Here is a 25,548-nt window from a genome sequence, read left to right on the forward strand (position 1 = left end):
GTAGTTCTACTCATGGCTAACTGTTCTGATTAACTAAGTAACCAAGGACACGGTTTCTATGCATAAAAGCTCACCCTGGGAAAGGCTTGAGGCTACTCCAGGATCCTGAATACCAAGTGTAGTTGCCGGCCAGCTAATAAAGACTTTCTTTTTTTTCTTTATTAAATTTATTCATTTTTTAAAATTTTATGTGCACTGGTGTTTTGCTTGATGTCTGTATGAGGGTAAATGGTCCCCTAGAACCTGTCATGGTGCTAGGAATTGAACCTGAATTATCTGGAAGAGCAGTCAGTGCTCTTAACTATTGAGCCATCTCTCCAGCCCAATAAGGACTTTCTGTTGGCTTAACCCCATGTCTGAGCTGTCTTTTCTGCAGGCTACCCCACAACAAAACTTTTCAAAATTTATTTTAACTAAGAGGTAATCTAATTCCCACTGTAGACATTCAGATATATATGAACTATTAAATGACTTATTAAAAAAAATAGTATTTCCTTTTACATTATCTAAGTTCTTCTAAGAGTTATTCTGTAGTTTGTTTGTTTTTTGAGATAGGGTTTCTCTGTGTATCCCTGACTGTCATGGAACTTTCTCTGTAGATCAGGCTGGCCTAAATTTACAGAGATTCGCCTGCCTCTGCCTCTCCAGTATTGGGATTAGAGGTGTCCACCACCACTGCCTGGCTTATTTTGTGGTTCTAATATGTCAGAATGTAAAAATAACACTGCAAATGTTACTTATATATTACTTTATTGACTAGGTTTCCTTTTCAAATTAATTTTAGCTTTCTTGGAGAAAAGTTGTTTTTTACATTGTGTTGTTTTCAGGGTATTTTGAGACAGGGTCTCTCTACACAGTGCTGGCTATCCTGGAACTCAGAGATTCATCTGCCTCTGCCTCCCAAGTCCTGGGATTAAAGTGTTCTAGTGCGCCCAGCTTAAGACAGTTTTTTTACTACATAGCTAAGCTGGATTTGAACTAGCACTCTCTTACATCAGTCCCAGTGCTAGGACGAGAGGACTGCACTGCTGCACCCTATCTTAAAATACTAGATTTTGTATGTATATGGGAGGCCAGAGGACAACCTCTCGCATGGGTCTTCAGGCTCTGTTCACTTTGTTTTGTTTTATTGAGACAGGTCTCTCAATTAGGCAGGTTGGATGACCAGAAGGTCCCAGGTGTACCCCTGCCTCTGCCTGTTCAGCCCTAGGATTATAAGTACACACCACCATATCCTGTTTTTTAACATCTGAGTCCTGGGCTCAAACTCTCCTCAAGCACTTTACCCACTAAGCCACCTCCTCAGCCCTTAAAATACCATTTTAACATTCTACAAAGTCTACTATTTTTTCCAATTATTAATCAATATATATGATGCCAATATAAGCCTCACAGCTAAGTCTATCAAAGATTACTTCTTTCTTAAGTTCTTCAAAGTAAAACTGTAACGTTAAATATAGTCTTCTTCACTTTAGTACTTAGGTTAGCTCAGAGTTCTGAAAAAGAACACAATAATTTTAGGCTAATAAGACACAAAAGTAAGTAAACAAGGTACTAGAAATTCCTCAGATCTTCTAAGAAAGGAAAACAAATAGTAAGATCTCCTCGCTCATAATTTCAGAACCTTCTCTTATATTCCTGAGCTCTTAAGGGTGTAAATGCTGTAACTCTTAAGGGCTTCTAGACCTAACAAATTTAATTTGGAGGAAAGAAACCCATTGTCAGAAAAGAAAGTAAACTTTCTCAGAAGAACCTCTGCATTCTCACCTTTTGTTGGAACAGAAGAAATTCCAAACCTGTAGGAAGAAAAGACAAGCTAAAGTTTAGGAAGCTGTTCACACTCTTAGTTGTCTATGTCCGTGTCAAGGGTACATGACACTTCTTCCTTGTGATCTCAAACTTTGCAATCATTAGCTAATTCTAACAGCCCCATGAAAGAGGGCCAGTTTACTCTCCTTCTCACCAACAGTCCAAGAGTACACTAAAAGAAGTCCTCAGACTCAGAAGCAGCTGTCAGTTCCTGACTTTTACCTATTATAAAAACCCTAACCGATGATGACAAAACCTAATGCACAACTCCTATATTCAAGTCAGCAGAAATGTTCTGACTATGGCCCAAACTGTGTTCAGTAATTTTAATGAGAACACTGTTCCACTTAAACCAACAATTATATCTAGAAACAAAGATCTGATCTTTATAACATCTCTACCTTGTGTCCAAAGGGCTAGAAACACTCACCTAGCTGCCCGCGCAGCCTTCTTACTCTCCAAGCTTACAGGTACATTGAATCGTTCAGCCCTCTTCTGCATTCTCTATGTGATAATAAATGAAAATAAAGAGAAACTGTAACTTCTTGTTTAAGAAAATGTTTGTTAGGGTCATTTCTTAAGGTCTAACTGAAAACATGACTACATCAGTAGTATTCTTAGGTTTATCACAACTATTTTCAGAAAGCACACACACACGCACACACACGCACACACACGCACACACTATTATTACATTCACATTCTCAAAAACAAAAAGAATAATTCTATACAAACCCCAAAACACAAAAGTTATATTTGGTTGCCCTGTGAAAAAGATCAAAAGAACATCTAGGTCCCAGTACAGATAAAAACAAAACAAAACAAAACAAAACACTACTTCACTGAATTATAATTGAATAAATTTCTACTTTGTGTAGGGCAGTGATGATGCATGTCTTTAATCCCAGCACTTGGGAGATAGAGGCAACTGGATCTTTGAGTTCAAGGCTAGCCTGATCTACAGGGCAAGTTCCAGTTAGCCAGGGCTACACAGAGAAACATTGTCTCAAAAAAACAAAACAAACAAAAAACCTCTACTTTGGAAATACAAAGCTGAACACAAGATTTCAAATGAAACCTGTTCTTAAACACCTTGAAATAAGAATGCAAAGAAATTTTACTCTCACCAGCTACCAGCTAACAATTTACAGGGAACATCTACCACTGCTACTTTTCCTCTCAAACTCCAATCCTATGCCTGTAACGTTCCTATGAAGATCACACTGGTATATGTAACAGATGACAGTTTTAACTGCTCACTATGCCAGCCCAAATATCTTCCCAAGTAGGCAGAGAAAAAAATATTAGTCAATTTTTTACACTTATTTATTTTTAATTTTGCGTGCGTACATGGACATATGCATCTATGCTACAACATACGGAGCTCAGCTCCTTCTCTTCTAAGACATGGTTCCAGGGGATCAAACTCCAGGTTGTCAAGCTTTAGCCCCAAGCACCTTTACTTACAGAGACAACAGCCCTAAAAGAAAACTATTAAGTGATGCGGACAGAAGAAAGGGTACCTAGAAACCCAGCATCTGAGAGGCTGAATGATCTGGGATTCCCCTCTGTATGTTGTGAATACCACTGGCTAATAAAGAAACTGCCTTGGCCTGTTGACGGGGCAGAACTTAGGTAGGGGGAGAAAACTAAACTGAATGCTGTGAGGAAGGAGGCAGAGCCAGGGAGAAGCCATGCAGCTGCCTCCAGAGACAGACACGCTGAAACTTTGCTGGTAGGCCACAAACTCGTGGTGATGCACAGATTAATGGAGATGGGTTAAATTAAGATGCAATAGTTAGCATATAAGAAGCAGAGCTAATGGGCAAAACAGTGATTTAAATAATATGCTTTCTGGGTGATTATTTCAGGGCTGAGCAGCTGGGAAGTAGCGACCTATTACAACAGCTGAAGTAGAAGGGTTATGTTGGGGGCCAGCCTAAGTTACACAATAAGATGTTGTTTCAAAAACACAAAAAGAATCAAAATGGGGACTCAGTGGATAAAAAAGCACGCTGTGCAAGTCTTTTAACCTAAGCTAGAATGCCCCAGAACCACAGAACCATGGACATAGCCAAATGTACTAGAACACATCTCTAACTGGGATTCCTGTTGCAAGATGGTGGAGATCTGCTGGAAGCTCATGGGTCAGTTAGCCCTGGAAGATAGTTCAGTGGGTAAAGTTGTTTGCTGACAAGCTGGATGACAAAGTTCGGTCTCTGGAACCCACAATGCTAGAAGAGAACCAATTCCCCCAACTTATCCTCTGACCTACACATGTGCATACACACACACACACACACACACACACACACACCACTGATAGATAAATAAAAGGCAATTTAAAAAAATGTTTTAAAAGAGACATAGAGAGACTCCTACTGCAACAAAGTAGAAGGCAAGAACTGCCTCTGGAGTTGTCCTCTGGCCTCCCCGTGTGTACCACGGCATTCATGCATCCATATCCCCACCAGCACCCCAATAAATATTTTTAAAAAAGAATGAGACAGGGATCACTACTAAGAATACTTACTTCCGTCTGAGGTATTCCAGATGTAATTTTTACCACCTTCTTTTCTGAGGCCCTGCAAAAGATTTTTAAAAATCAGAAAACTGCTATTTTAAACCAAAACCTTAGAACTGGGTAAGAATTCACCTGAGTCATGTCCTCTGTCCCATATGTGTCTACCACCCCTTAATATAAAGAAACATCAAATTCATAAAAACTCTGGTTCCTTGAACTCTCATCTACTGAGAGGAAAAAATTAAAATAAAACTAAGCTACTTAACTAAAGTGTAAGAATGTAATCAGCAAAGAAGTCAGGGATCATTATTTGCTTTTAGGAACTTTACAGCTACTTCTGAACTAAGAATTCTCTCTCCAACCTTCAATTAAATAGAAGTTCTCAACCTTCACCAAAATATTTAACCAGTGATGTACAAACCTTGATTTCCTTCTTTTGTAAGTCCCTACTACTCCCGTGGGATTTTAGCCCTAGCTAAAACACTCAAAGCAGAACAAATAAAAATGCCACAGGAAGTGGGAAGAAAAAAGGCTAAGGAGATGGGGTGTTGAGTTAGGAAAACATGGTGAGTTACTGGTCAAAAGGTTTAAGAGAAAACAAAAGAAGGGGACCACAGGGGCAGGAGACAAAGTTCGGAAGTCCTCAGGATAAATGGAAGGGCATTAACTCTCCAACAAACAACTCCCATAAAACCGTGGGTCATAACCAGTCTCATTAAAGTCCCTTATTTAGAGACATGGGCAGCTTTTGTTCAAATATCCCAAACACTTTTCCCATTTGATGTCCTGAAAGGTAGTAATGGTTTAACGACATTTTCAGAGGAAGCAATTCTGGAGCAGGAGCCGACTATGCCCTCCATCCTTTTGTTGGAGGTCCTCCGACCAACAGGCAAGCAACAGATGCCCCCTACTGACCATAACTAAGTCCTACAATATTTAGCTACCTTGACTGGAGTTGGGGGCGGGCTTAAAACTAGAAATGGAACTGTATTCGCATATAACTTCAGACCAAAGATGATGTAAAGAGGTTTCCTTTTGGATATACAAGGGATTCAAATCAGTCCAGGAATATTCAGACTGTTTAAGAAATTTCGCCAACCAACCATCTTCTCATTGCTGTTGTCTGAGACATGGCTTCTCCCATGAGACCAAAGCTATCTTCAAATTCCTAATCCCCTTGCTTCCTCCTCTCATTACATATGTACACCACACACTCCCCTACTTTTCTCCTAAGATAGCATCTCATCTTGTAACACTGGCTGGCCAGTAATTTCCTGTAGAGACCTGGCTAGCCTTGATCTGCTCCCCTCTGCTTCAGGAGTGCTGGAATTAAAAGCATGGCCACAGTCAGACAAGGCTGCATTTGTAGACAAGTCTACATTTGAGAGGCAGAGGCAAGAGAATCTCTGTGAGTTCAAGGCCAGATTGGTTTATATACCAAATTCCAGGGCAATCAGATCTACATAGAGAGACCCTGTCTCAAAAAACAAAAAAAGGCATGGACAACTAGACCCAACAGAACTGTTCTTTTAATGACATGCAAGTAAAACAAATTTCTGTGACACTTTTCCTGATTAAGATAGAGGAGCAAAAGCCAAGTATGGTGGTAATCACCTTTTTAAATCCCAAGGCTTGGGAGGTAGGGGAAGACAGGTGGTCTTCTCCATCAACCTCAGGAAAATGACTGCCACATTCTCATCTAGTTTGTTCTTTGTTGTTTTTGAGACAGCATCTCAAGTAACCAAGATTGACACAGGCCTCCACTTCTCTCATTTTGGGATTATAGACACCCAACACTGCATCTAGTTTTACAAAGGGCTGGGGACTGAACCTAGGGCTCTGTACATACTAGACACTCTACCACCTAAATTACAATCTCAGTCTCAATGTACACATCTTGAAAAACAATCATTATAGTAGACCCAAAAGTAGAAAGGGAACCCTCATATTATATACCAATTTCTTTGGTCACAACTAAACTCAGGCAATAAATACACATCATATTCTCATAGGATTCACAGGACATTTACATACTTCACTGACTTATTTCTCTATCTAGTCACATACAAAAAGCATTCCCCTAATATATTAGTCAGGGTTCTCGAGAGTTACAGAACTTAAGGGATAAAAATTTCTCTCTCTCTCATACAAATATATGAATATATTTTATAATATTAATAATTATCATTATACACACACACAAGGAATTTATTGGAATGACTTACAGGCTGCAGTCCAACTAATCCAACAGTGGCTAGCTATGAACACAAAGTCCAAGAATCTAGTAGTTGCTCAGTCCCACTAGACTGGGTGTCGTCTCAGCTTATCTTCTATATGTGCTGGAATTCTGAAGTAGGCTCCAATGCCAGTAAAGGAATGGATGTGCTGGCAAGGCGAGGACAAGCAGGCAAGAAGAAATGAACCCTTTTTCTACTGTCCTTATACAGGGTTCCAGAAAGTGTGGCCAAGATTAAAGGTGTGCTTTCCCACCTCAAGATCTGTATTAAAAGGTGTGTGCCTTCCAAACTCAAGATCTAGATCACAAGTGTGCCTTGAATTTCTGGATTATAGTTCATTCCAGATATAGTCAAGTTGACAACCAAAAATAGCTATCAGAATCCATCCCTTGTCAACTTGATACACAATTGTTCTCCTTAAGTCATGGTCATGATTAATTTCCAAATGAAAACCAGGTCAAAATAACACCTAAAACATATCTATCCCACGTACAACCGCAAACACATTATAAATTTAGGATAGGTGGCAATGTCCCTTAAGAGACATTCTTTTAGTATCTCAAACTTGAAAACACAAGTGTCTGTACAAATGCACTCTTAACAAAGCACAGCAGAGCACTCATGTCAGCTGCAACCCTCACGTCTGTGGCTGGCCACAGGGCCTCCATTCTGTGTCAGCTATAACCCTCACTTCTGTGGCTGGCCACAGGGCCTCCATTCTGGATTTCCTCCACTCTCTGCAAGCACCTCAGCAGGTCTTGGCTCTTTTCCTGTAGGAGTGACCGACACCTTCATTCTTGATAGGTCTGTGCCCTTTGTCATTCTGCCCAGATTAGGCTGTTGTAACTTCCCATTAACTTTAATCAAGGGGCATGGTAGCACCAAAAGATGCCCTAAAGTACTTCCTACACTCCAAACATAATTCTTACCTCCATCATGGAGAGGCAATCCAATTTCCTCATAATAATCTAACACTTTTATTTCTTTTTTAGCCTGTTGATTTAAGAGCGTTAGAGTCCAAAGTGACCAGGAGGAAGTCTGAGCTTCCAGTTCAAAGGAATGTTTGTTGTGTCTCCTCCATGTGGAACCCAAAACTTATGGACCAGCAGAATTTAGGGAACAGAAAGTAAAAGCATTCCTAGTGGGTCACTAGGGGTATAGTGAGTGGAAATATTCCCTTTTCTATTCCTTGATTCCTTGACCCATGGTTTTGGCTACAGGAGAAACCATACCATATGTTGAACATTGTTTCAAAGTATATACTGCCTTCTGAAGAACCCTGCCCCAGTCCTCCATGCTGCTGCTACCTAACTGGTGTTGTAACTGCGTCTTCAAAAGGCATTCATTCCATCTTTCTGTCAGGCCAGCTGCTTCAGGATGGTGGGGTACATGGAAAGACCAGTGGATTCCATGATCATGGGTCCACTGTGGCACTTCTTTGGTGTGAACTGAGTTAGTTCCCTGGTCAGAGCAATGCTGTATTGGATAACACTGTCAGTGGATAAAGCGTTCTTTAAGTCCACAGATGGTGGTTTTGGCTTCATTACGTGCAAGAAAAGCAAATCCACAACTAGAATAAGTATCTACTCCAGTAAGGACAAAGCATTGTCCCTTCTAAAGAAGAAGTGGTCTAATGCAGTCAACCTGCAACGAGGTCTCTGGCTGGCCTCCCCAGGAAATGGTGCTGTATCTGAGGCTCAGTGTTGGTCTCTGCTGTTGGCAGATCTGGCACTCTGCAGCAGCTGCAGCCAGGACAGCCTTGGTGAATGGAAGTCCATGTTGTTGAGCCCATGCACAGACCCTACTTCTGGGTGGGGCCTGCATAATGTACAGAACCATCAGTAAACCAAGCCCTAGTCTTCTCTTCCTCAGTCAACTGATCATAGGCTACATACACCCCATGAGGCTACAGGTGCATGCTTGGCATAAAGTCTGCCTTTATGCTACCATGCTTCCCGCCATGATGATAATGAACTAAACCTCTGAACATAAGCAAGCCACAATTAAATGTTTTCTTTTATAAGAGTTACTGTGGTCATGGCGTCTCTTCACAGCAATAGAACATTGACTAAGATAGTAACTAATAGCTTTACATATATTTGACAAAAATCTATCAAAAGGATAAATATACATTCTGTGTAACACAGTAAATATTCCAGTACAAATTTATCTTCTGGATATGACTTACATAATTATAAGAATAGTTAGATAAGGACATACTGCTTTTATGAATAATGTAAATGTTTATCAACAGGCAACTGACAAAATAAAGTACTATTCCTACAATGAACAGAATAAACAGAATATACCAATTGTAGTCACATGTGGTTGCTCACATAGATAATCCTAGCATTTATGATTTAATGTTCAAAGTAATTCTTGACTAAATAGCCAAGTTCCACACCAGCCTGAGCTATTACATCAGACCCAGAGAAGGGTATAATTACTAGAAAGAATAGTTTCAAAATTAATAATTATATCTGGATGATAAGTACAAGAGGGTCCATTATATTATTCTCTTAACTTCTAAATTATTTACTTGTACTTTCCTATAACAAGCTATTAAAAAAAAACCAACTTACCACTTGCTAAAATAATCAACAACATACAGTTGATTAAAATAGATTACAATTATGTCCAACATATAAAATTTAAATAAATTATCAATGTAATATAAAACAATCTCCAGATGGAAAAGAAAAATCAAGAAACTATGTGCACAGCACCTAAACATGCATCCATACATTCATATAGACACAGTCTATGTTAAACTATGTGCATAGCACCTAAGCATGCATACACACACTCATACACCCACACACTCCCTGTTAAACACATGAGCACAGCACCTAAGCATGCATCCACACATTCACATACAGACACCCACACACTCCATGTTAAACAACTCACAAAAAAAAACTACTAAAAAACTTTGTAAAGTCTCATGGAATGTGCTCAACTTCCTTTTTCTTAAATAAAATTCATTGTATGTGTTTGAGTGTTTTGCCTGCATGTGTATATACATGTATACAGTGCCTGCAAAGAGCAGAAGAGGGCACTGTATCCCCTGGAACTGGAATCAGCCAGGCTGTGACTGCTATGTGGGTGCCGAGAACCAAGCCCAGGTCTTCTAGAAGAGCAGCAGATACTCTTACCATTGACCATCTCATCGATGCATTTGCTGTCTATTTTAGCTTTTCTTTGGTTTGTGCGTGTATGTGCTAAGGGATCAAATCCAAGGCGCTTCCCTACTAAGCCATATACCCAGCCCCTTCGTTTGTAACTTTATACTCTTCTATGATCTACGTAACACCCTCCTTTCCTCCCTGCCCCTCTCTCTGGGTATATTTTGCATATTAAAGGTTTGGGTCTATTCCAGCTACCCTAAAAGTTGGAAATTAAACACAAGGTCTTATACATGTCAAGGTGCCCTCCACCACTGACCTGTATTCCCAGGTTCATACACTTCCTTTTATAACACAATGCGCCTAACAAAACTATAGGCACACACCTGTAACACCAACACTCAGGGGGCAGGACAGGATAACTGAGTTCTACAGCCTGCTGAGCTACACAGAAGTCCAGTCTCAAAACCAACACCACTTTAAAGAACAGAAATGGTAGGAGGGCTCCACATGTCTATTGTCCCAAAGTGCAAAATGGCTAAAAATTTGTAAAAGGAGCCCCAATAAATGTTTATGACTAGCCTTGCAGGATAAGTTAAACAAATCAAAACCTCCTTTCTACTCCAGTATTTTGTCTTCTTTTCCTCCACTGTAAATCATAAATCAGAGGTAAACTTACATGAGCTACAGCTTCTGCCAATTTCTCCCTCTTACAAAAGTCCTTATACACAGTTTCATACTTTTCTACACAAGTAAAAAGTTTTCTGTAAAAGTATAAAATTCTACGAATAAGGGTTTGCAGGACTGTCCATGGAAGAGCATGCTTTTAATCCCAGTACTCTGGAGGCAGAGGCTGGTGGTAAAAGGTTTTATAAAAATTTATACTGCACAGGGAATCATTGATTCTAATCAAATAATCTATTATGGTGCCTCACAAAAGAACAAAGGCTAAGAGAACTGAACAATGCCTGCACCAAAGTTAACCTAGTTCTAATTACCTAATACATAGCATAAAGAAAAGCTCATTTTCTTCACTGGAAACATACCTGAAGCAGGCAAACCTTTCTAAAAATGCCTGACCTTATCAGAAATGAAAAGGTCAGGGGGAATGTGTAACAAGGAAACAGAGTGAAACTTTTTTTTAAAGCACTATCTGGAAGGCTAGGTGTTTAGTTGGTAAATGCTTGCCATACAAGCTGGAAGGACTAAGTTCAAGTTACAGTCTCCCTGTGAAAAAGACAGGTGTTGAGCTGGTGCCTAAGAGCTCAGCACTAGAAGGTGGAGACAAGAGACCCTTGGGACTTACTAGCAAGTCACTCTGCTCAAATGGGTGTATTCCAGGCTGGAGAGATGGCTCAGTGGTTAAGAGCATTGCATGCTCTTCCAAAGGTCCTGAGTTCAATTCCCAGCAATTACATGGTGGCTCACAACCCTCTGTAATGAGGTCTGGTGCCCTCTTCTGACCTGCAGCTGTACACACAGACAGAATATTGTATACATAATAAATAAATAAATATTTTTTAAAAAAAGGGTGTATTCCATGCCAGTAAGAGACCTGACCTCAAAAACTAGGTGGAGTCAGACACACACCTTTAATCCCTGAAACTCAGGAGGCAGAGGAAGGAAGATCTCTGAGTTCAAAGGTCAGCCTGGTCTACATAATAAGCTCCAGGTCAGCCAGGGCTACACAGTGAGACCCTACCTGGGCCGGGGGGGGGGGGGAACTAAGATGGAGAGTAATTAAGGAAGACACCTGACATTATCTTCCATATATATAGTATGCACTAGCACACCAAAAAATAGAACTATCCACTCTTATTTAGATTATTAAAAAGGGCTGGCTGGCTGTGGTGGTATACACCATTAGTCCCAGCACTTGGGAGACAGAGGCAGGTGGATCTCTGTGAGTTCCAGGACAGCCAGGTCTACAATGCTAGTTCTAGGACAGCCAAAGGTACACAGAGAAACCCTGTCTCTTGGGAAAAGAAAGAAAGAAACATAGAGAGAGAGAGAGAGAGAGAGAGAGAGAGAGAGAGAGTAAAAAGGAATAATTACACATCAACAGTTTTTTCAGGAGGTTCTTCCTCTTTAACGGGCAGTTCTATGGGCTTTGGTTCTTCTTCCTAAAACCAAATGAAACAATATGGTTAACATAAATCAGTATCCACCAAGAGCAAGGAGGTGGTGGCGCACACCTTTGATCCCAGCACTCGGGAGGCAGAGGCAGCCAGATCTCTGAGCTTGAAGCCAGCCTGGTCCACACAGAAAATCCCAGGACAGACAGAGCTACTGGAGGGGGCGGGGATGGGGGAAGAGCCATAAGGAGAGATGACTTAGTGTTTAAGAGCGAGTATTAGGTCTGTGGTGACAGCGCACGCCTTTAATCCCAACACTCGGGAGGCAGGGGCAGGTGGATCTTTGTGAGTTTGAGGCCATCCTGGTCTACAAAAAGACTCCCAGGAGAGTCAGAGCTTTTAAACAGAGAAACCCTGCCTCAAAAAAAAAAAAAAAAAAAAAAAAAAAAAAAAAAAAAAGTATATTGCTCTTCCAAAGGACCCGAATTTGATTCCCAGCACCTATTTCAGGAAGCTCATGACTGCCTCTGATTCCAGCTCCAGGGGAGCTGAGGCCTCTGTATCCATGTGCACATCACATACCCACACAATAAAAATAAAATCTTCAAAAAAAATTTTAAACAGAGTCCCCATTAGGGCCAGCAAGATGGCTGGGCAGCAGGTAAGACTCTAGTAGTACCAGCTCAAAATCCTGAGTTTAATCCTTCCTCAATCTAGGAATCAATTCTGCAGCAAGATGGATGGCTGAAACAACAGAAGTATCTGGGAGCTTAAGGGTTAGCTAGCCTACACACCTCAGTAAAAGCAGTAAGAGAAAATCCTGTCTCAAACAAGGTGGAAGAGAGAACTAATTCCAGAAAAGTTGTCCTTTCTACATGCTTACAAACAAAATTTGTTTTTTAACTAAAAGCAAGAACAGTTGGGCATAGAGGTGCACACCTTTATCCCAGCATTTGGGAGGCAGAGGCAGGCAGATCTCTATGAGTTCAAGGCCAGCCTGGTCTACATAGTGAGTTACAGGACAGCCAGGGCAACATAGTTAGACCCTGTCTCAAAGAAACAACAAAAATAGTAATAATAATAATTAACTTTAAGTCAGGCAGTGGTAACATACACTTTTAATCCCAGCACTCAGGAGGCAGAGACAGGCAGAGCTCTGTGAGTTCAAGGTCAGCCTGGTATACAAAGCTAGTTCCAGGACAGCCAAGGCTCTACAGAGAAACCCTGTCTCAAAACACAAAAAAGCAAGCAAACAAACAAAAAACCCCAACAACAACAAAAATATCCACTTTTTAAAAAGATAAACTGAGCATGGCAGTGCTCAAGAAACAGGAATAGAAAGAACAAAAATTAAAGATGCAGAGATCCATAGCCAAGCACTGGGCTGAGCTCCCGGAGTCCAGTTGAAAAGAGAGAGAAGGGATTATACGAGCAAGGTAGTCAAGGGAACCCACAGAGACAACTGACCTGAGCTAGTGGAAGTTCACGGACTCAGGGAGCCTATATGGGACCAAACTAGGCCCTCTACATGTGGGTGACAGTTGTGTAGCTCGGTCTGTTTGGTGGGGCCCCTAGCAGCGGGATCATGACCTGTCTCTGGTGCATGAGCTGGCTTTTTGGAACCTATTCCCCATGCTGGGATGCCTTGTCCAGTCTTGATGCAGGGGAAAGAGTTTAGTCCTGCCTCAACATGATGTGCCATGCTTTGTTGACTCCTATAGGAGACCTGCCCCTTTCTGAAGGGAGGAGGAAGGTGGGGAGAGGGAACAGGAAGAAAGGAGGGAGCAGAAACTGTGGCTGGTATATAAAAGAAGGGAAGGAAGAAAAGGGGAGAGAAGGGGAGAAGAGGGGAGGAAAGAAGGAATGAAAGGGAAGAAAGGAGAGGGGAGGGAAGGAAAAAGAAAAGCAGAGGGAGAAGCAAAAAGAAATTTAAAAAAAAGAAAGAACAGAAGTTCAGGTTATCCTTGGCTACATAGTGAATCTGAGGCCAGCCTGGGCTGAGACCCTAGCTCAAAACATTATATCCATCAAGAGACAACATAAGAACTCCAAAATAAACTAGTCTTTGACTCCTCTTAGGCACCTAAGAACTCAAAGGACTGATAATACACAATTTAGCCAAAGCAATGGCCAACCATTCTCAACTCACCTCAGTCTCGTCTCCCAGTACATCTTCTTCATTTGCCTCCTCTTCAGCTAAAGAACATTAAAGTTAAAATATTCAGGTCAAGCCCTGTTATAAAACCATCTTGATCACTGTGATAAGAGTAAAATTACAACCTCTTTGCTTTCCCAAAATTATATTCAATAATGATGGCAAAACCAATCCTTATAAAATAAGTCACATTTAGAGAAGATAAAACCAGATCTCTATCTAAAGTTAATATAAAACTGTATTCCATCTGAACTGAATAACTAAAAGCAACTGGGTTGTAATTAAGTCACACTATAATATTAATTTTAAAACTAATTGGACAGAGTATGGTGGTGCATGCCCTATAATCCCAGCATTTGGGAGATAGAGGCAAATAATCAGTAAATTCAAAGTCATTCTCAGTAACAGAGGCCAACTTAGGTTATATAACACCCTGTCTCAAATAAGCAACAAAAAAGGTGTGTGTATGCATGGTGTAAAGATAACTCAGTTTAAGTCCCAGAACCCACATAAAAATGTCAAGCATGTGGTGGTAGACCCTGGTAGCCAGGCAGAGCCAGAGGCTGACTAAAATGACAAGGTGGGTGGCTCCTAACAGCAATTCCCACGGTGACCTCTAGTGAGTTAGTCAGAGAGCGAGGGACAGGCGAGTGTGTTACAGAATAACACAGAAAGTATCTCTGACAGTGACAGAAGGTTGAAAGACGCCTCAGTCATTAGTTGCTCACAAGCAAAACACCAGGGACTTAGTGGGGAAGGAGTTCTTTAAAAATTAAGCAAACACAATGATACTGAGAGGCAACTCAGAAGTTCAGAGACTTATTGCTAATTAGATCCCAGCACCTAAATCAGGCAACTCACACTACCTGCAATCTCAGCACCAAGGAATCTGACACCTTTTACTGGCTTCCTTGGGCACGTGCGCGCGCACATACACACCAAAATAGGTGAAAAAAATATTTTCTAATTACACACTACTAAAGAACACCAAGGGGAAAAAACAAAAGATCAATGATAAAGATACTTGTTTAAAACCAACAAGGTAGCCCCATGCCTATAATTTAGCACTTGTTGGGGGGGAAGGACAAAATCAGGAACAAAGACAGTCTAAACCGAGACATTAAACTTTTTCTTGGAAAAAAGTATATTAAGACCAACAAATTAGCCAGGTGGTGGTGGCACACACCTTTAATCCCAGCACTTAGGAGGCAGAGGTAGGCAATTCCAACAAGACCCTGTTCCCTTAAGTTTCAGAGGACACTGTGGTTAAGTGCCCTGTCTCCAATTTCAGAAGAATGGGAATTCATGATGGACTGGGAACCCCACATGCTTTCCTTCCTGACCCCCATCCCCAGGCTGCTCTGCCTTCTATTTACACTAATTAGTTTGCTTCATCAATTCCCTTTCTATACATCCCCGATAACACAGCAAAGCCTCTAACCAAACCAATGAGCTAGTGCTGCAGGACTACCAGCTGTTGGCCACAGGGCTGGAGCACAAGCACCTCAGAGGTGCCACGACTGCCTTCGGTAGTCAGCTACTTGTGTCTGCTGAGTGTTAAGGTGACGCCATGATGATGGGAAAGGAGCAGGTGCTTTAAGGCTCACTTATGTACAGATAAGCTTAACTGATGATAAGGGAAAAGTGATTTGAGACATTTAAAATAATGAAGCAATTGCCAGATTTCTCTCATTGTGCTACTGTTATTTTAAGATTCCAAAAGTTCATAGACTTAACCCATTAACTGATGGAATTCTGATAAGCTTAATCTAGCTCTGGCAAAATACTAAACATCATATTATCACTCACTATATGATCATAACTACAAGATAACTCAAACTCCTGATTTTCAGGCCTCAGTCTAGTGGGTACTGAATTACATGTACTACCACATCCAAATCAGCCCAATAGTATTTTTTGTTGTTGATTTTTTTTTTTTGAGATAGACCTTTACTTTGTAAATCAGATTAGCCTTGAATTTGAGGCGATCTTCCTGCCTCTGCCTCCCAAGTACAAGGATTAGAGGCATGAGCCACCATGGCCATCTCTAAAAGTTTTCTTGATGTTGTTAATTTAGACCTAAGAAAGGAAGAAATCTTTTCAGTGTTAGAACTTGAAACTTACTGCTTTACCCACATCATGCTCCCTCCACAAAGTGCTCACCGTGTTCTTCAAGATATGCCTGCAGCCGATTGATAAGATCTTGTTTTATTCCCTTGGTCTCTAAACCACGAGCAAGACATTCTTGCTTTAGTTCAGCAAGCTGGGGAAACAAACAAACAACTTTCTAACTCCTGTGAATGGAAAGGGACGGCTCTCACGAGGAGGAGATGAGGGTCAGCTCCTAATGGCAAGTGCTATCCCCGACCAAGATCCTAAATCCACAAAGGTAGCTGACTTTTCCTTCAACAACACTGGGAAACACACACATACACACACTAAAATAAAATTGTAATCTATTTGAACAATTTTTTTTAATAACTAAGGGGAGACAGTTCTAAAAGATTACTCTATCATCAACATGGAGGGAGGGGAAATCAATCTCCAATCAGAAAATCCAGTGTCCTAATGGCAGATTCTCCCTACCATCCAGCTATGGTTTTACGGTACTGTAATAGCGGGTCTTCCCAGCACAGTTTCTGTGTCAGAAGCTTGGTCCTGAGTGTAGTCCTGCTGGGACTATTAAAAGTAGAACAGGAACTGAAAAGATGGTTTAGCAGTTAAGAGCATTGGCAGCTCTTCCAGAGGTCATGAGCTCAATTCCCAGCAACCACATAGTAGCTCATAGTCATTTATAATGGGATTTGATACCCTCTTCTGGCATGCAGGTGTGCTGCAGATGGATCACCGTTATACATAAAATAAATATAAAAAAATTAAACTGAAAAGACATTTTTGCCAGGCGGTAGTGGTGCAGAGACAGGAGGATCTCTGTGAATTTGAGACCAGCCTGGTCTACAGAGTAAGTTCCAGGTGGATCCAAAGCTACAGAGAAACCCTGTTTCGAAAAACCAAACAACAAACAAAAAAAGGTAGAGTAGCTTGATCAAGTGGCACAACATGGTAATTCTACCAATTGTGAGGTGGGAGCAGGAGGATCAAGATTTTAAGGCCAGCAAAAACATTCACCCTTTCCCCCCAAATGTGGAGCTTACTGGGAACTTCATCCTGGGCATTAATTAATACAGTTCTTTAGGCTAATTCTCCAAACAAATGAGTTCATATAAAAGAGTGAGAGTGGCCTGGTATGGGCCTGTAATTCTAGCAATCAGGATGTGGAGGCAGAAAGACCAGGAGTTCAACACCAACCCAGGTCAGCTTGGATTCATTACATGGGACCCTGCCCTAAACCTCACCTCTGGCTTCAGTCCTGCCATGTAATCACTCGTTCCTCAGAATTGCTGCCACCATTCTGTCACCTACTAGAAGGCTGTTACCAGAGCAATACCATGCTACTGGGGCTTTCAGATTCCAAGATTGGGAAATAAGGAAAGTACAACCTCAGGTATTTTGCCATAATGTTAGAAAATTGACTAATAAACACCTATTATCCCAAAAGTGCTATTACATATACCATATACGCATCTATAAAAATAATCATTTCAGAATTAGAAGTTCAGCTGGCTTAATATCAACAATGAACTAACTAAAGGGCCTATCCTTTAGTTACATATATCACAACAAAAAGAAACTCAACACCCTCCCATAGTCTATAGTATTTAGGTTTTTATTGTGCTGTTCCTATGTTGTACATCAAGTCCAGAACCTTAAACAGGATGAGCAATAACTCTACCTCTAGAGCTATATATACCACAGTCCTATTACAAACTTTAAATCACACAGCAGCTATGATTTCCCATGACAGATCTGCACAAAAATTAGACCACATGAGCAAGGGCATTCTGGAGATCCTCTCTGAGGGTTTACAGTTAATGGCCTATGGGGGATTTCTTCAGTGGTGTAACCAAAAGTAAGTGCCCCTGCCATAATGAAACTCACTGGATCATAGGGGAAAAAAACCCAACTACATAAGTAAAAGGGGGACTAGTTGGGAGGAGAAAGAAGGTTAGTCAGAATGAGAAGAGGGCAAGACAAGGTGGGGGTACCTAAATATGAGCAAAATACATTATGTACATGTATAAAGATACCATATGAAACTCATTTCTTCATTTATAAACAATATATGCTAATAAAAATATTTAAAATATTAACATATGAAAGACGCCAGATGGCAAAAAGATTGAAAATCCTAGCTCATCAGGATTATCTTGTAAGGAACAGAGCACACCTGAGAAATGCACGAGCAGGTACCTCCTACATAAGTGATTTATAAGGGGGTCACAAACTGGGGATTCAGGGTTTTTGAGCTGTGGACTATCCCAGTTCTCTCACCCATTCCATTGTCAGACGTGTCTCCCTTTTCCTTAACAAAATGTCTCCATTTCTACCAGACACACACTTTTTAAATCAGTAAAAATGTATACTTACCAATCTTACAGACTATAGAAGGAATAGTGATGTGTAACGGACAGAACTGAGAGAGAAGACACCCACATCAGAAGTCTCAAAATTGTCTGTAACTCCTGCTACAGGGAATTTAACAACCTCTTCTTTCCTTCTTGGACCCCTTTGGTCACCTGAATCACATGCACAATGCTCATACACAGACACTAATTAAAAAACATTTTTTGTAAGTTTGTTGTGCTGTTATGTCTCCTAGGAATGTCAGGAGCTGCACTATTAAAGTCTCGACATAACAAGTCTGCCTAACAAGAGCTGAACAAAGACAACAAACACACTAACACGGAGGGAGGGACAAGTCTAGGAACCTCAACACCTCACAAAGAACTACTGGCAACTAAGGAGTACCAAGAGTGGGAAAACAGTCTTTCACAGAGACAAGCATAACAACTGATATCAATACCAACGGTCAACCCCAAAAACATACAAATAAGGAATATTATACAGACTGAGCAGGTTGTACTTATGTATTTAGGTGTGTTTATGAAGAGAGAAAGACATACACATGTAACAACAATTAATGAAAAAGAGGCCATGGATTTGAAAAAGGGGTATACGGAAGAGTTTGGAGAGAGGTAAAGGAGGGGTAAATGATGTAATTATATTAAAAGCTCAAAAACTAAAAGAAATATTTTTAAAGAGGGGCATAATTTAGCAGAAGTGACTATTGCTATGTATGAGGTCCTGGAATTTCTTTCCAGTACCACATGCATGAATAAAAACTGTGAGCTGGAGGAGCTGGCACATACATGTCTGTAATCCCAGACATGGACAGAAGCTGAAGAATCAGAAAAGACCAATGTATCCTCAGCTAGATAATGAGTTTAAGATAAACCTGAGTTATGAGACCCTATTTCAAAAAATAAAAATAAGTAGGTATATATGTGAAATCTTCTATTTAAGAATCAACTCTTGGGGCTGGAGAGATGGCTCAGCAGTTAAGAGCATTGCCTGCTCTTCCAAAGGTCCCAAGTTCAATTCCCAGCAACCACATGGTGGCTCACAACCATCTGTAATAAGGTCTGGTGCCCTCTTCTGGCCTGCAGGCATCCACACAGACAGAATATTTTATACGTAATAAATAAATAAGAAGCCGGGCGGTGGTGGCGCACGCCTTTAATCCCAGCACTCGGGAGGCAGAGGCAGACGGATCTCTGTGAGTTCGAGGCCAGCCTGGTCTACAAGAGCTAGTCCCAGGACAGGCTCCAAAGCCACAGAGAAACTCTGTCTCGAAAAAACAAAAAATAAATAAATAAATAAATAAATAAATAAGAATCAACTCTTGTCGGGGAGTGGTGGTGCATGCCTTTAATCCCAGCACTTGGGAGGCAGAGGCAGGCGGATCTCTGTGTGTTCGAGGCCAGCCTGGTCTACAAGAGCTAGTTCCAGGACAAGCTCCAAAGCTACCGAGAAATCCTGCCTCAAAAAACCAAAAACCAAACCAAACCAAACCAAACAAACAAAAAAAAGAATCAACTCTTCAATCACATAAAAACTAGTTGAGGGCTGAATAGACGGAGCTCAGTCTTGAGCTCCATACTAAAAACAAGCTAGGTTTAAATTCTACCTTTACCACCTACACCTATGTATTACCGGAAAGTAATTTATAGTGTCTGTGCCTCAGTTTTCTTATCTTTAAAATGGGAATACCAGAACCAATTTTATAAAACAATTATGAAAAATGAAAATCTAAAGTAGTAAACCAAGTGTAGTAGTAGCTCATGCTTATAATCCTAGCACTCATAGGTAGAGGCAGGCAGACCATGAGTTTAAAGCCAGCCTAAACAACACAGAGTCCCAATCCAGCCTAGGCTACATAGCAACTCTGGTATTTTGTTGTCTTTTCAAGGCAGGGTTTCTCTGTATAGCCCTGGCTGTCCTGGAACTCACTCTGTAGACCAGGCTGACCTTGAACTCATAGAAATTCCACCTGTCTCTGACTATAAGGGAATAGTTATTACAACTCCTGCCTCCTGAAGGCTAGGATTAAAGGTATGAACCACCACTGCCTGGCTTGACCCTGGTTTTGTTTTTTTTTTTTTTTTTTTTTTTTTGTTTCTTTTGATTTTCTGTTCTTATTTTATTAAAAAAAAAAAAAGTCTTTTTTTTTAAAAATGATCTCTTACTGAGACCGAGTCTCTCTACATAGCCTTCGTTGTCTTGGAACTCTCACTATATAGAGAAGGTTGGCCACAATGAATTCACAGAGATTCACCTACCTCTGCTTCCCAAGTGCTGAGATTAAAAGTGTTTACACAAAGTAGCCTGATGATCTGAGTACTCCATTACCTACACATGGAAGAGAAAATCCTGACAGTTTTCTTTTAACCTCCAAATGCATGACATGGCACAACTCACCCTTACACACACACACACACACACACACACACACACGCACGCACAAATGTAATTTAAAAAAAAAAAAAAAGAATGTGAGGCCAAGCAGTGGTGGAGCACATCTTTAATCCCAGCACTCAGGAGGCAGAGGCAAAGACAAAGGCAGGCGAATTTTTGTGAATTTGAAGTGAGCCTGGTCTGCAGAGTTCCAGGACAGCCAGAGCTATTACTGAAAGAAAGCTCTTTCTGAATTAAGGATTACCTAGGGTGAGACTGGGTTAGAGAGAAGCCCTATCTCAACCTAAAATAAAAGAGGGTTTGGAAACAACTCGGCAGGACCCAAGTTGGGAACCCCAGAGCCCACATAATCAGATAAGGTAGCATGTAATCCTAGCACTCCTACACTGAGACAGGAGGCAGACAGAGAAGAATCCTCAGAAGCTGGAAGGCCAGCCTGCCTGGCATAGGCAAAATGGAACAAGAGCTCCTGTCTCAAATAAGGTGGTAGGTGAAAATGAACACTAGAGATTGTCCTCTGACTTCCACAAATGTGCATGTCTGCATTCATACAAAGGAACACATAAGATAAAAAATAAGAAGTACCCCACCCTCTACAACAATACTCCAATTTACTTTTATAGTCAGTTTCAATAACCTTCCAAATCATTAGCAACAACATTTACATACCTCATGTTTCAATAACACAAATACTATGACACTAGACACTATTATCCACCTCTGGTTCTCTCCACCGTAGAGTTCCTTTTAGCATGATTAATTATAAATTTGGTTGTTATATAGGTCAAGATATTCCTAAGCACAAGTCAGTCTTTCCAACTGAGTCAGAATGCCTATACTGTCACAAAATTTCCAGAAATTTGCACTTGACAGACTCACAATCAATGCAGACGTTTTCATCCTTCATGCTTTAAACCTTGTTCCTTTCTACTGAACTAAAGTCACCAATTTCTCTTTATAAAAATAAAAACAGCCTTTTTTTCATTTTCTTTTTCTTTTTTTTTTGAGACAGGGTCTTTCCCTGTCACCCTGAGTGTTCTGGAACTCACTATGTAGACCAAGTTAGCCTGGAACTTAGAGATCCACCTGCCTCTGCTTCCCAAGAGCTGGGTCCACTAAGCCCTACTTAGAAACAGTTGGGTTTGTGGAGTTTTTGGGTTTGTTGTTGTTGTTTTGGTTTTGTTTGTTTGTTTTTTTGTTTTTGGAGGGTTTTTTGGGGTTTGGTTGGTTGGCTGGTTTTTCAAGACAGGGTTTAGCCCTGGTTGTCCTGGAACTCACTCTGTAGACGGGCTGGCCTTGAAATCAGAGATCTGCCTGTCTCTGCCTCCCCAAAACTGGGATTAAAGGTGTGCACCACCACCACCAAGTGGAAACTGGGGTTTGTTGTTGTTGTTGTTTGTTTGGGGTTTTTTTAGGGTACTAAAAACCCTAAATCAGCTGGGTAACATGGCACCTACCTTTAACCCCAGCACTGGGATACGGAGGCAGGCAGATCTCAGTGAGTTCTAGGCCAGCCTGGTCTATGTATCAAGTGCCAGGCCAGCAAAAGCAACACAGAGAATCACTGTCTCAAAGATAAATTAAATAAAATAAAAAGTCTAAGTCAAATCAAAACATCAGACTATTAAATCAAGATGAACATTAGAGCCTAACATTGTCTTTAAAGCCAGAATTTATATGGGTTCTTAACCAGAGGTCTATGGACTCCTCAGGGCTAAAAGGTAAATTTATGGAGCCCCTTAAATCGCATGCAAAGTATTGTACATGCCTTTTTCTGGGGAGAGGGTCCATACCTTTCATCAGAGTTTCAAAGATATCTGTGACCTCCAAAAGTTTAAGAAGTGCTCTAGAGAGAAAGCAAAGACAAGCAACCGTGATTAAAGAGTAAGCCCTGCTCAGGCCCTCAGGAGCGCCTCATGTGCTCCTGTCTACAGAGTGCTGAGATCAGGTCGGAAGACATAGATGGGATTCACTCAACCAAATGCAAATATTAATATGATGGAAGGAGGAACTCCTTAAACAAGTACAAATCCATACAGGAAAGTCATAGAACTAGTGACTTATTCCAGGATCTCAAAAGGGTACAATAAGAAAATATCAAGATAGCTCACTAACTTTTAATCTCTTTCACCTAAAAATTAATTTTCTGTGTATACTTTGTAACATGTACAACAGTACAGAGTGTGTATACTCTGACATGTACAACAGTACAGAGTGTGTATACTCTGTGACATGTACAGCAGTACAGAGTGTGTATACTCTGTGACATGTACAACAGTACAGAGCTCACACAGATAACTAAAATGAGGCAGTTGCTACGTTTTTCTCACTTGTTCAGATAATCATTAGGAAACCACTGAAAATTCATTCCAGCAACTAAAATAACATAAAAATCCACTAATGAAGTTGAGATCCAATAGATAGTTAAGAAATGTTTGCTGTCAAAAAAGGTGATGTCCCCTGAAAAAACTAAATTATAGGGACATTTTCTACATACACTTCATTTACATTTTTTAAAGAAAAGACAAAAAATTATCAAGGCTTTTTCAAGATTAAAAATGTTGGTGGGGGGGACACACAGGAGCAGGTGCCTGAGGACACCTGAAGAAAGCATCAGATTCCTTAGAGTTGGTGTTCAGGTGACTGTGGAACCAAACTCAGGTCCTCCAGGGAGCAAGTGCTCTTAACCACTAAACCATTTCTTCAGACACAATTATCAAGTTTTAAGAAAAAAGGAAAAGTTTTCAGGGCTGGAGGAATGGCTCAACAGTTAGGAGCACTGACTGCTCTTTGAGGAGCCAGGTTCAATTCCCAGCACATGTGGAGACTAACAACTGGCTGTAATTCTTCAAGCACACAGACATACATACAAACAAAACACCCATACTCATAAACTAATAGTTTTGAAAAATCATCTCAATGCAACAAATAAAACAACAACAAGAAAGTAGAAAAACAGGCATGACGGCACATGTCTTTAATCCCAATACTTGGGAGGCAGAGGTAGGAGGATCTCTGTGAGTTCCAGGCCAGCTAGAGCCACATAGTGAGATCCTGTCTCAACAAACAAATATAAGTTTTTAGTTTTTACTAAGTTTGATTTGTACCAGGTTCCCAGGATAAGGTGACCAAAACATTTAACAGCAAAGATACTTGTGAAAACAAACAAGAATCAACATAGTTTCTTAATTCTTCCTAAAAAGAATAATCACAGAAGTGTAAGTCTACGTATAAGAAAAGTACTATGGAGGCTGGAGAGATGGCTCACAGGTTAAGAGCACTGACTGCTCTTCAGGAGGTCCTGAGTTCAATCCCCAGCAACCACTTGGTGGCTCACAACCATCTGGACTGAGATCTGGCGCCCTCCTCTGGCGTGCGGGCATATATCGAGGCAGAATGTTGTGTACATAATAAATAAATAAATCTTTTTAAAAAAAAGAAAGAAAAGTATTATGATTACCAAAATTTACAACTCAAAATATGTCCTGTGGTTCAGAATGTCAGCAAGAAGTGACACCAAGGAGCGCCGGAGAGATAGCTCAGCGGTTAAGAGCATTTATTGCTCTTGTAGAGGACCAAATTCTGTTCCCAGCAGCCACATCAGGCTGCTTACAACCGCCTGTAACTCCAGCTCCGGGGACCAGCATCCTCTTCTAACCTCCTCGGGCAGGCACCACACATTCCCACAGACGCATACATGTACACAACAGAAATAGATCTGAAACAAACGAACAAACAAAAATAACACCGAGAGACGGGGGTCCTTCCCAATGATAGACAGCAAAAGGAAGATCCCAACGTTTTCAAACATACTTCATATATTTCCAAAATCCTACAGCTATCCGTTCTCTGTAGGGGGTGGGAAACAGCCTCAAGAGAGGGCAGCTTTCCAGAGAAAACTCAAAAAAAAAAAAAATACTTTTAGGGCTAATGTGTTCGTCATTTTACAAACTCTTGGAGCTGCCTCTGCCCTAGGCTTCCACAGGAAAACCCATTTTAAGGCCTCTTCTTGCTTTCAAAATTCGAGTACGGGGGCGTAACCCCACCTAGTTAAAAGAGAATGGAGACATCTTCTGGGTTATGTTTACGACATGTTCAGGCATACATGCAAAAACGCCAATATATGCTAACTGAGCAGTCTCAGCCGTGGGACGAGGAGGGGACACATCAATTTGAGAAGAAAACGTAATTTTGGGTCCGCATGGGCCCCGGGGGAAGGACACTGACGTAATGCAAATCTAATGAGAAAGGAGAAAGGTGAGAAAGGATGAGCGATAATAAAGCAATGAGGAGAGGGCCGAAACAACAGGTAAAGACAGCAATAAAATCCTGAGGAGAAACGGGGTTTAGGGCAGGCCTAAGAAAGGAGGCACAAAACTACAACGGAAGCCAGGAAAGAAGTATAAGCGTCTAAAAGAAAAACACGTAGAAGGCGGCGCAGGACCCCGTGAGGAATTCGGGCTCCAGAAAACCCCACCTTAGCCTTTCCCGCATAACGGTACCTTCAGCTTGTGCAGCTCCACCGTCTCGGTCGCCATCTTGCTGCGCCTTAACTCCACCAGACCCAGCGCTGCCCCCGCCTCCAGGAGTCTAGGCTCCGTCAACCAATCGCTGTCGCTCTTACTCCGACCTCACACCAACGGTTCTTCCCATTGGTCGACGGCGGCGTCGCTCTCACGCCTCTTGGCCACTTTCCAGGATTCACTGAAAAGCTGGATCCAGGGAAGGGCGGGGTTTGCATAGCCTA

The 25,548-nt window shown here is 41.1% G+C and overlaps 1 protein-coding gene across 1 annotated transcript in view; it reads right to left on the reverse strand.

The window, feature by feature from the left end:
* Positions 1 to 25,399, reverse strand: part of LOC119803225 (SAP domain containing ribonucleoprotein) — a 55,023-nt gene extending 29,624 nt beyond the window's left edge. Inside the window, exons 1-7 of the mRNA XM_038314378.1 lie at positions 25,304 to 25,399; positions 16,089 to 16,188; positions 13,920 to 13,966; positions 11,751 to 11,818; positions 4,343 to 4,394; positions 2,240 to 2,313; positions 1,768 to 1,796 (exon numbers count right to left, since the gene is read on the reverse strand). Of these exons, the coding sequence (XP_038170306.1) occupies positions 1,768 to 1,796; positions 2,240 to 2,313; positions 4,343 to 4,394; positions 11,751 to 11,818; positions 13,920 to 13,966; positions 16,089 to 16,188; positions 25,304 to 25,339 (406 nt within the window). The 5' untranslated portion in view covers positions 25,340 to 25,399. The remainder of the gene's footprint in view (positions 1 to 1,767; positions 1,797 to 2,239; positions 2,314 to 4,342; positions 4,395 to 11,750; positions 11,819 to 13,919; positions 13,967 to 16,088; positions 16,189 to 25,303) is intronic.
* Between the last annotated feature and the right edge of the window lie 149 nt (positions 25,400 to 25,548).

The sequence above is a fragment of the Arvicola amphibius genome, chromosome 17, assembly GCF_903992535.2.
Source record: "Arvicola amphibius chromosome 17, mArvAmp1.2, whole genome shotgun sequence".
Taxonomy (NCBI): Eukaryota; Metazoa; Chordata; class Mammalia; order Rodentia; family Cricetidae; genus Arvicola; species Arvicola amphibius.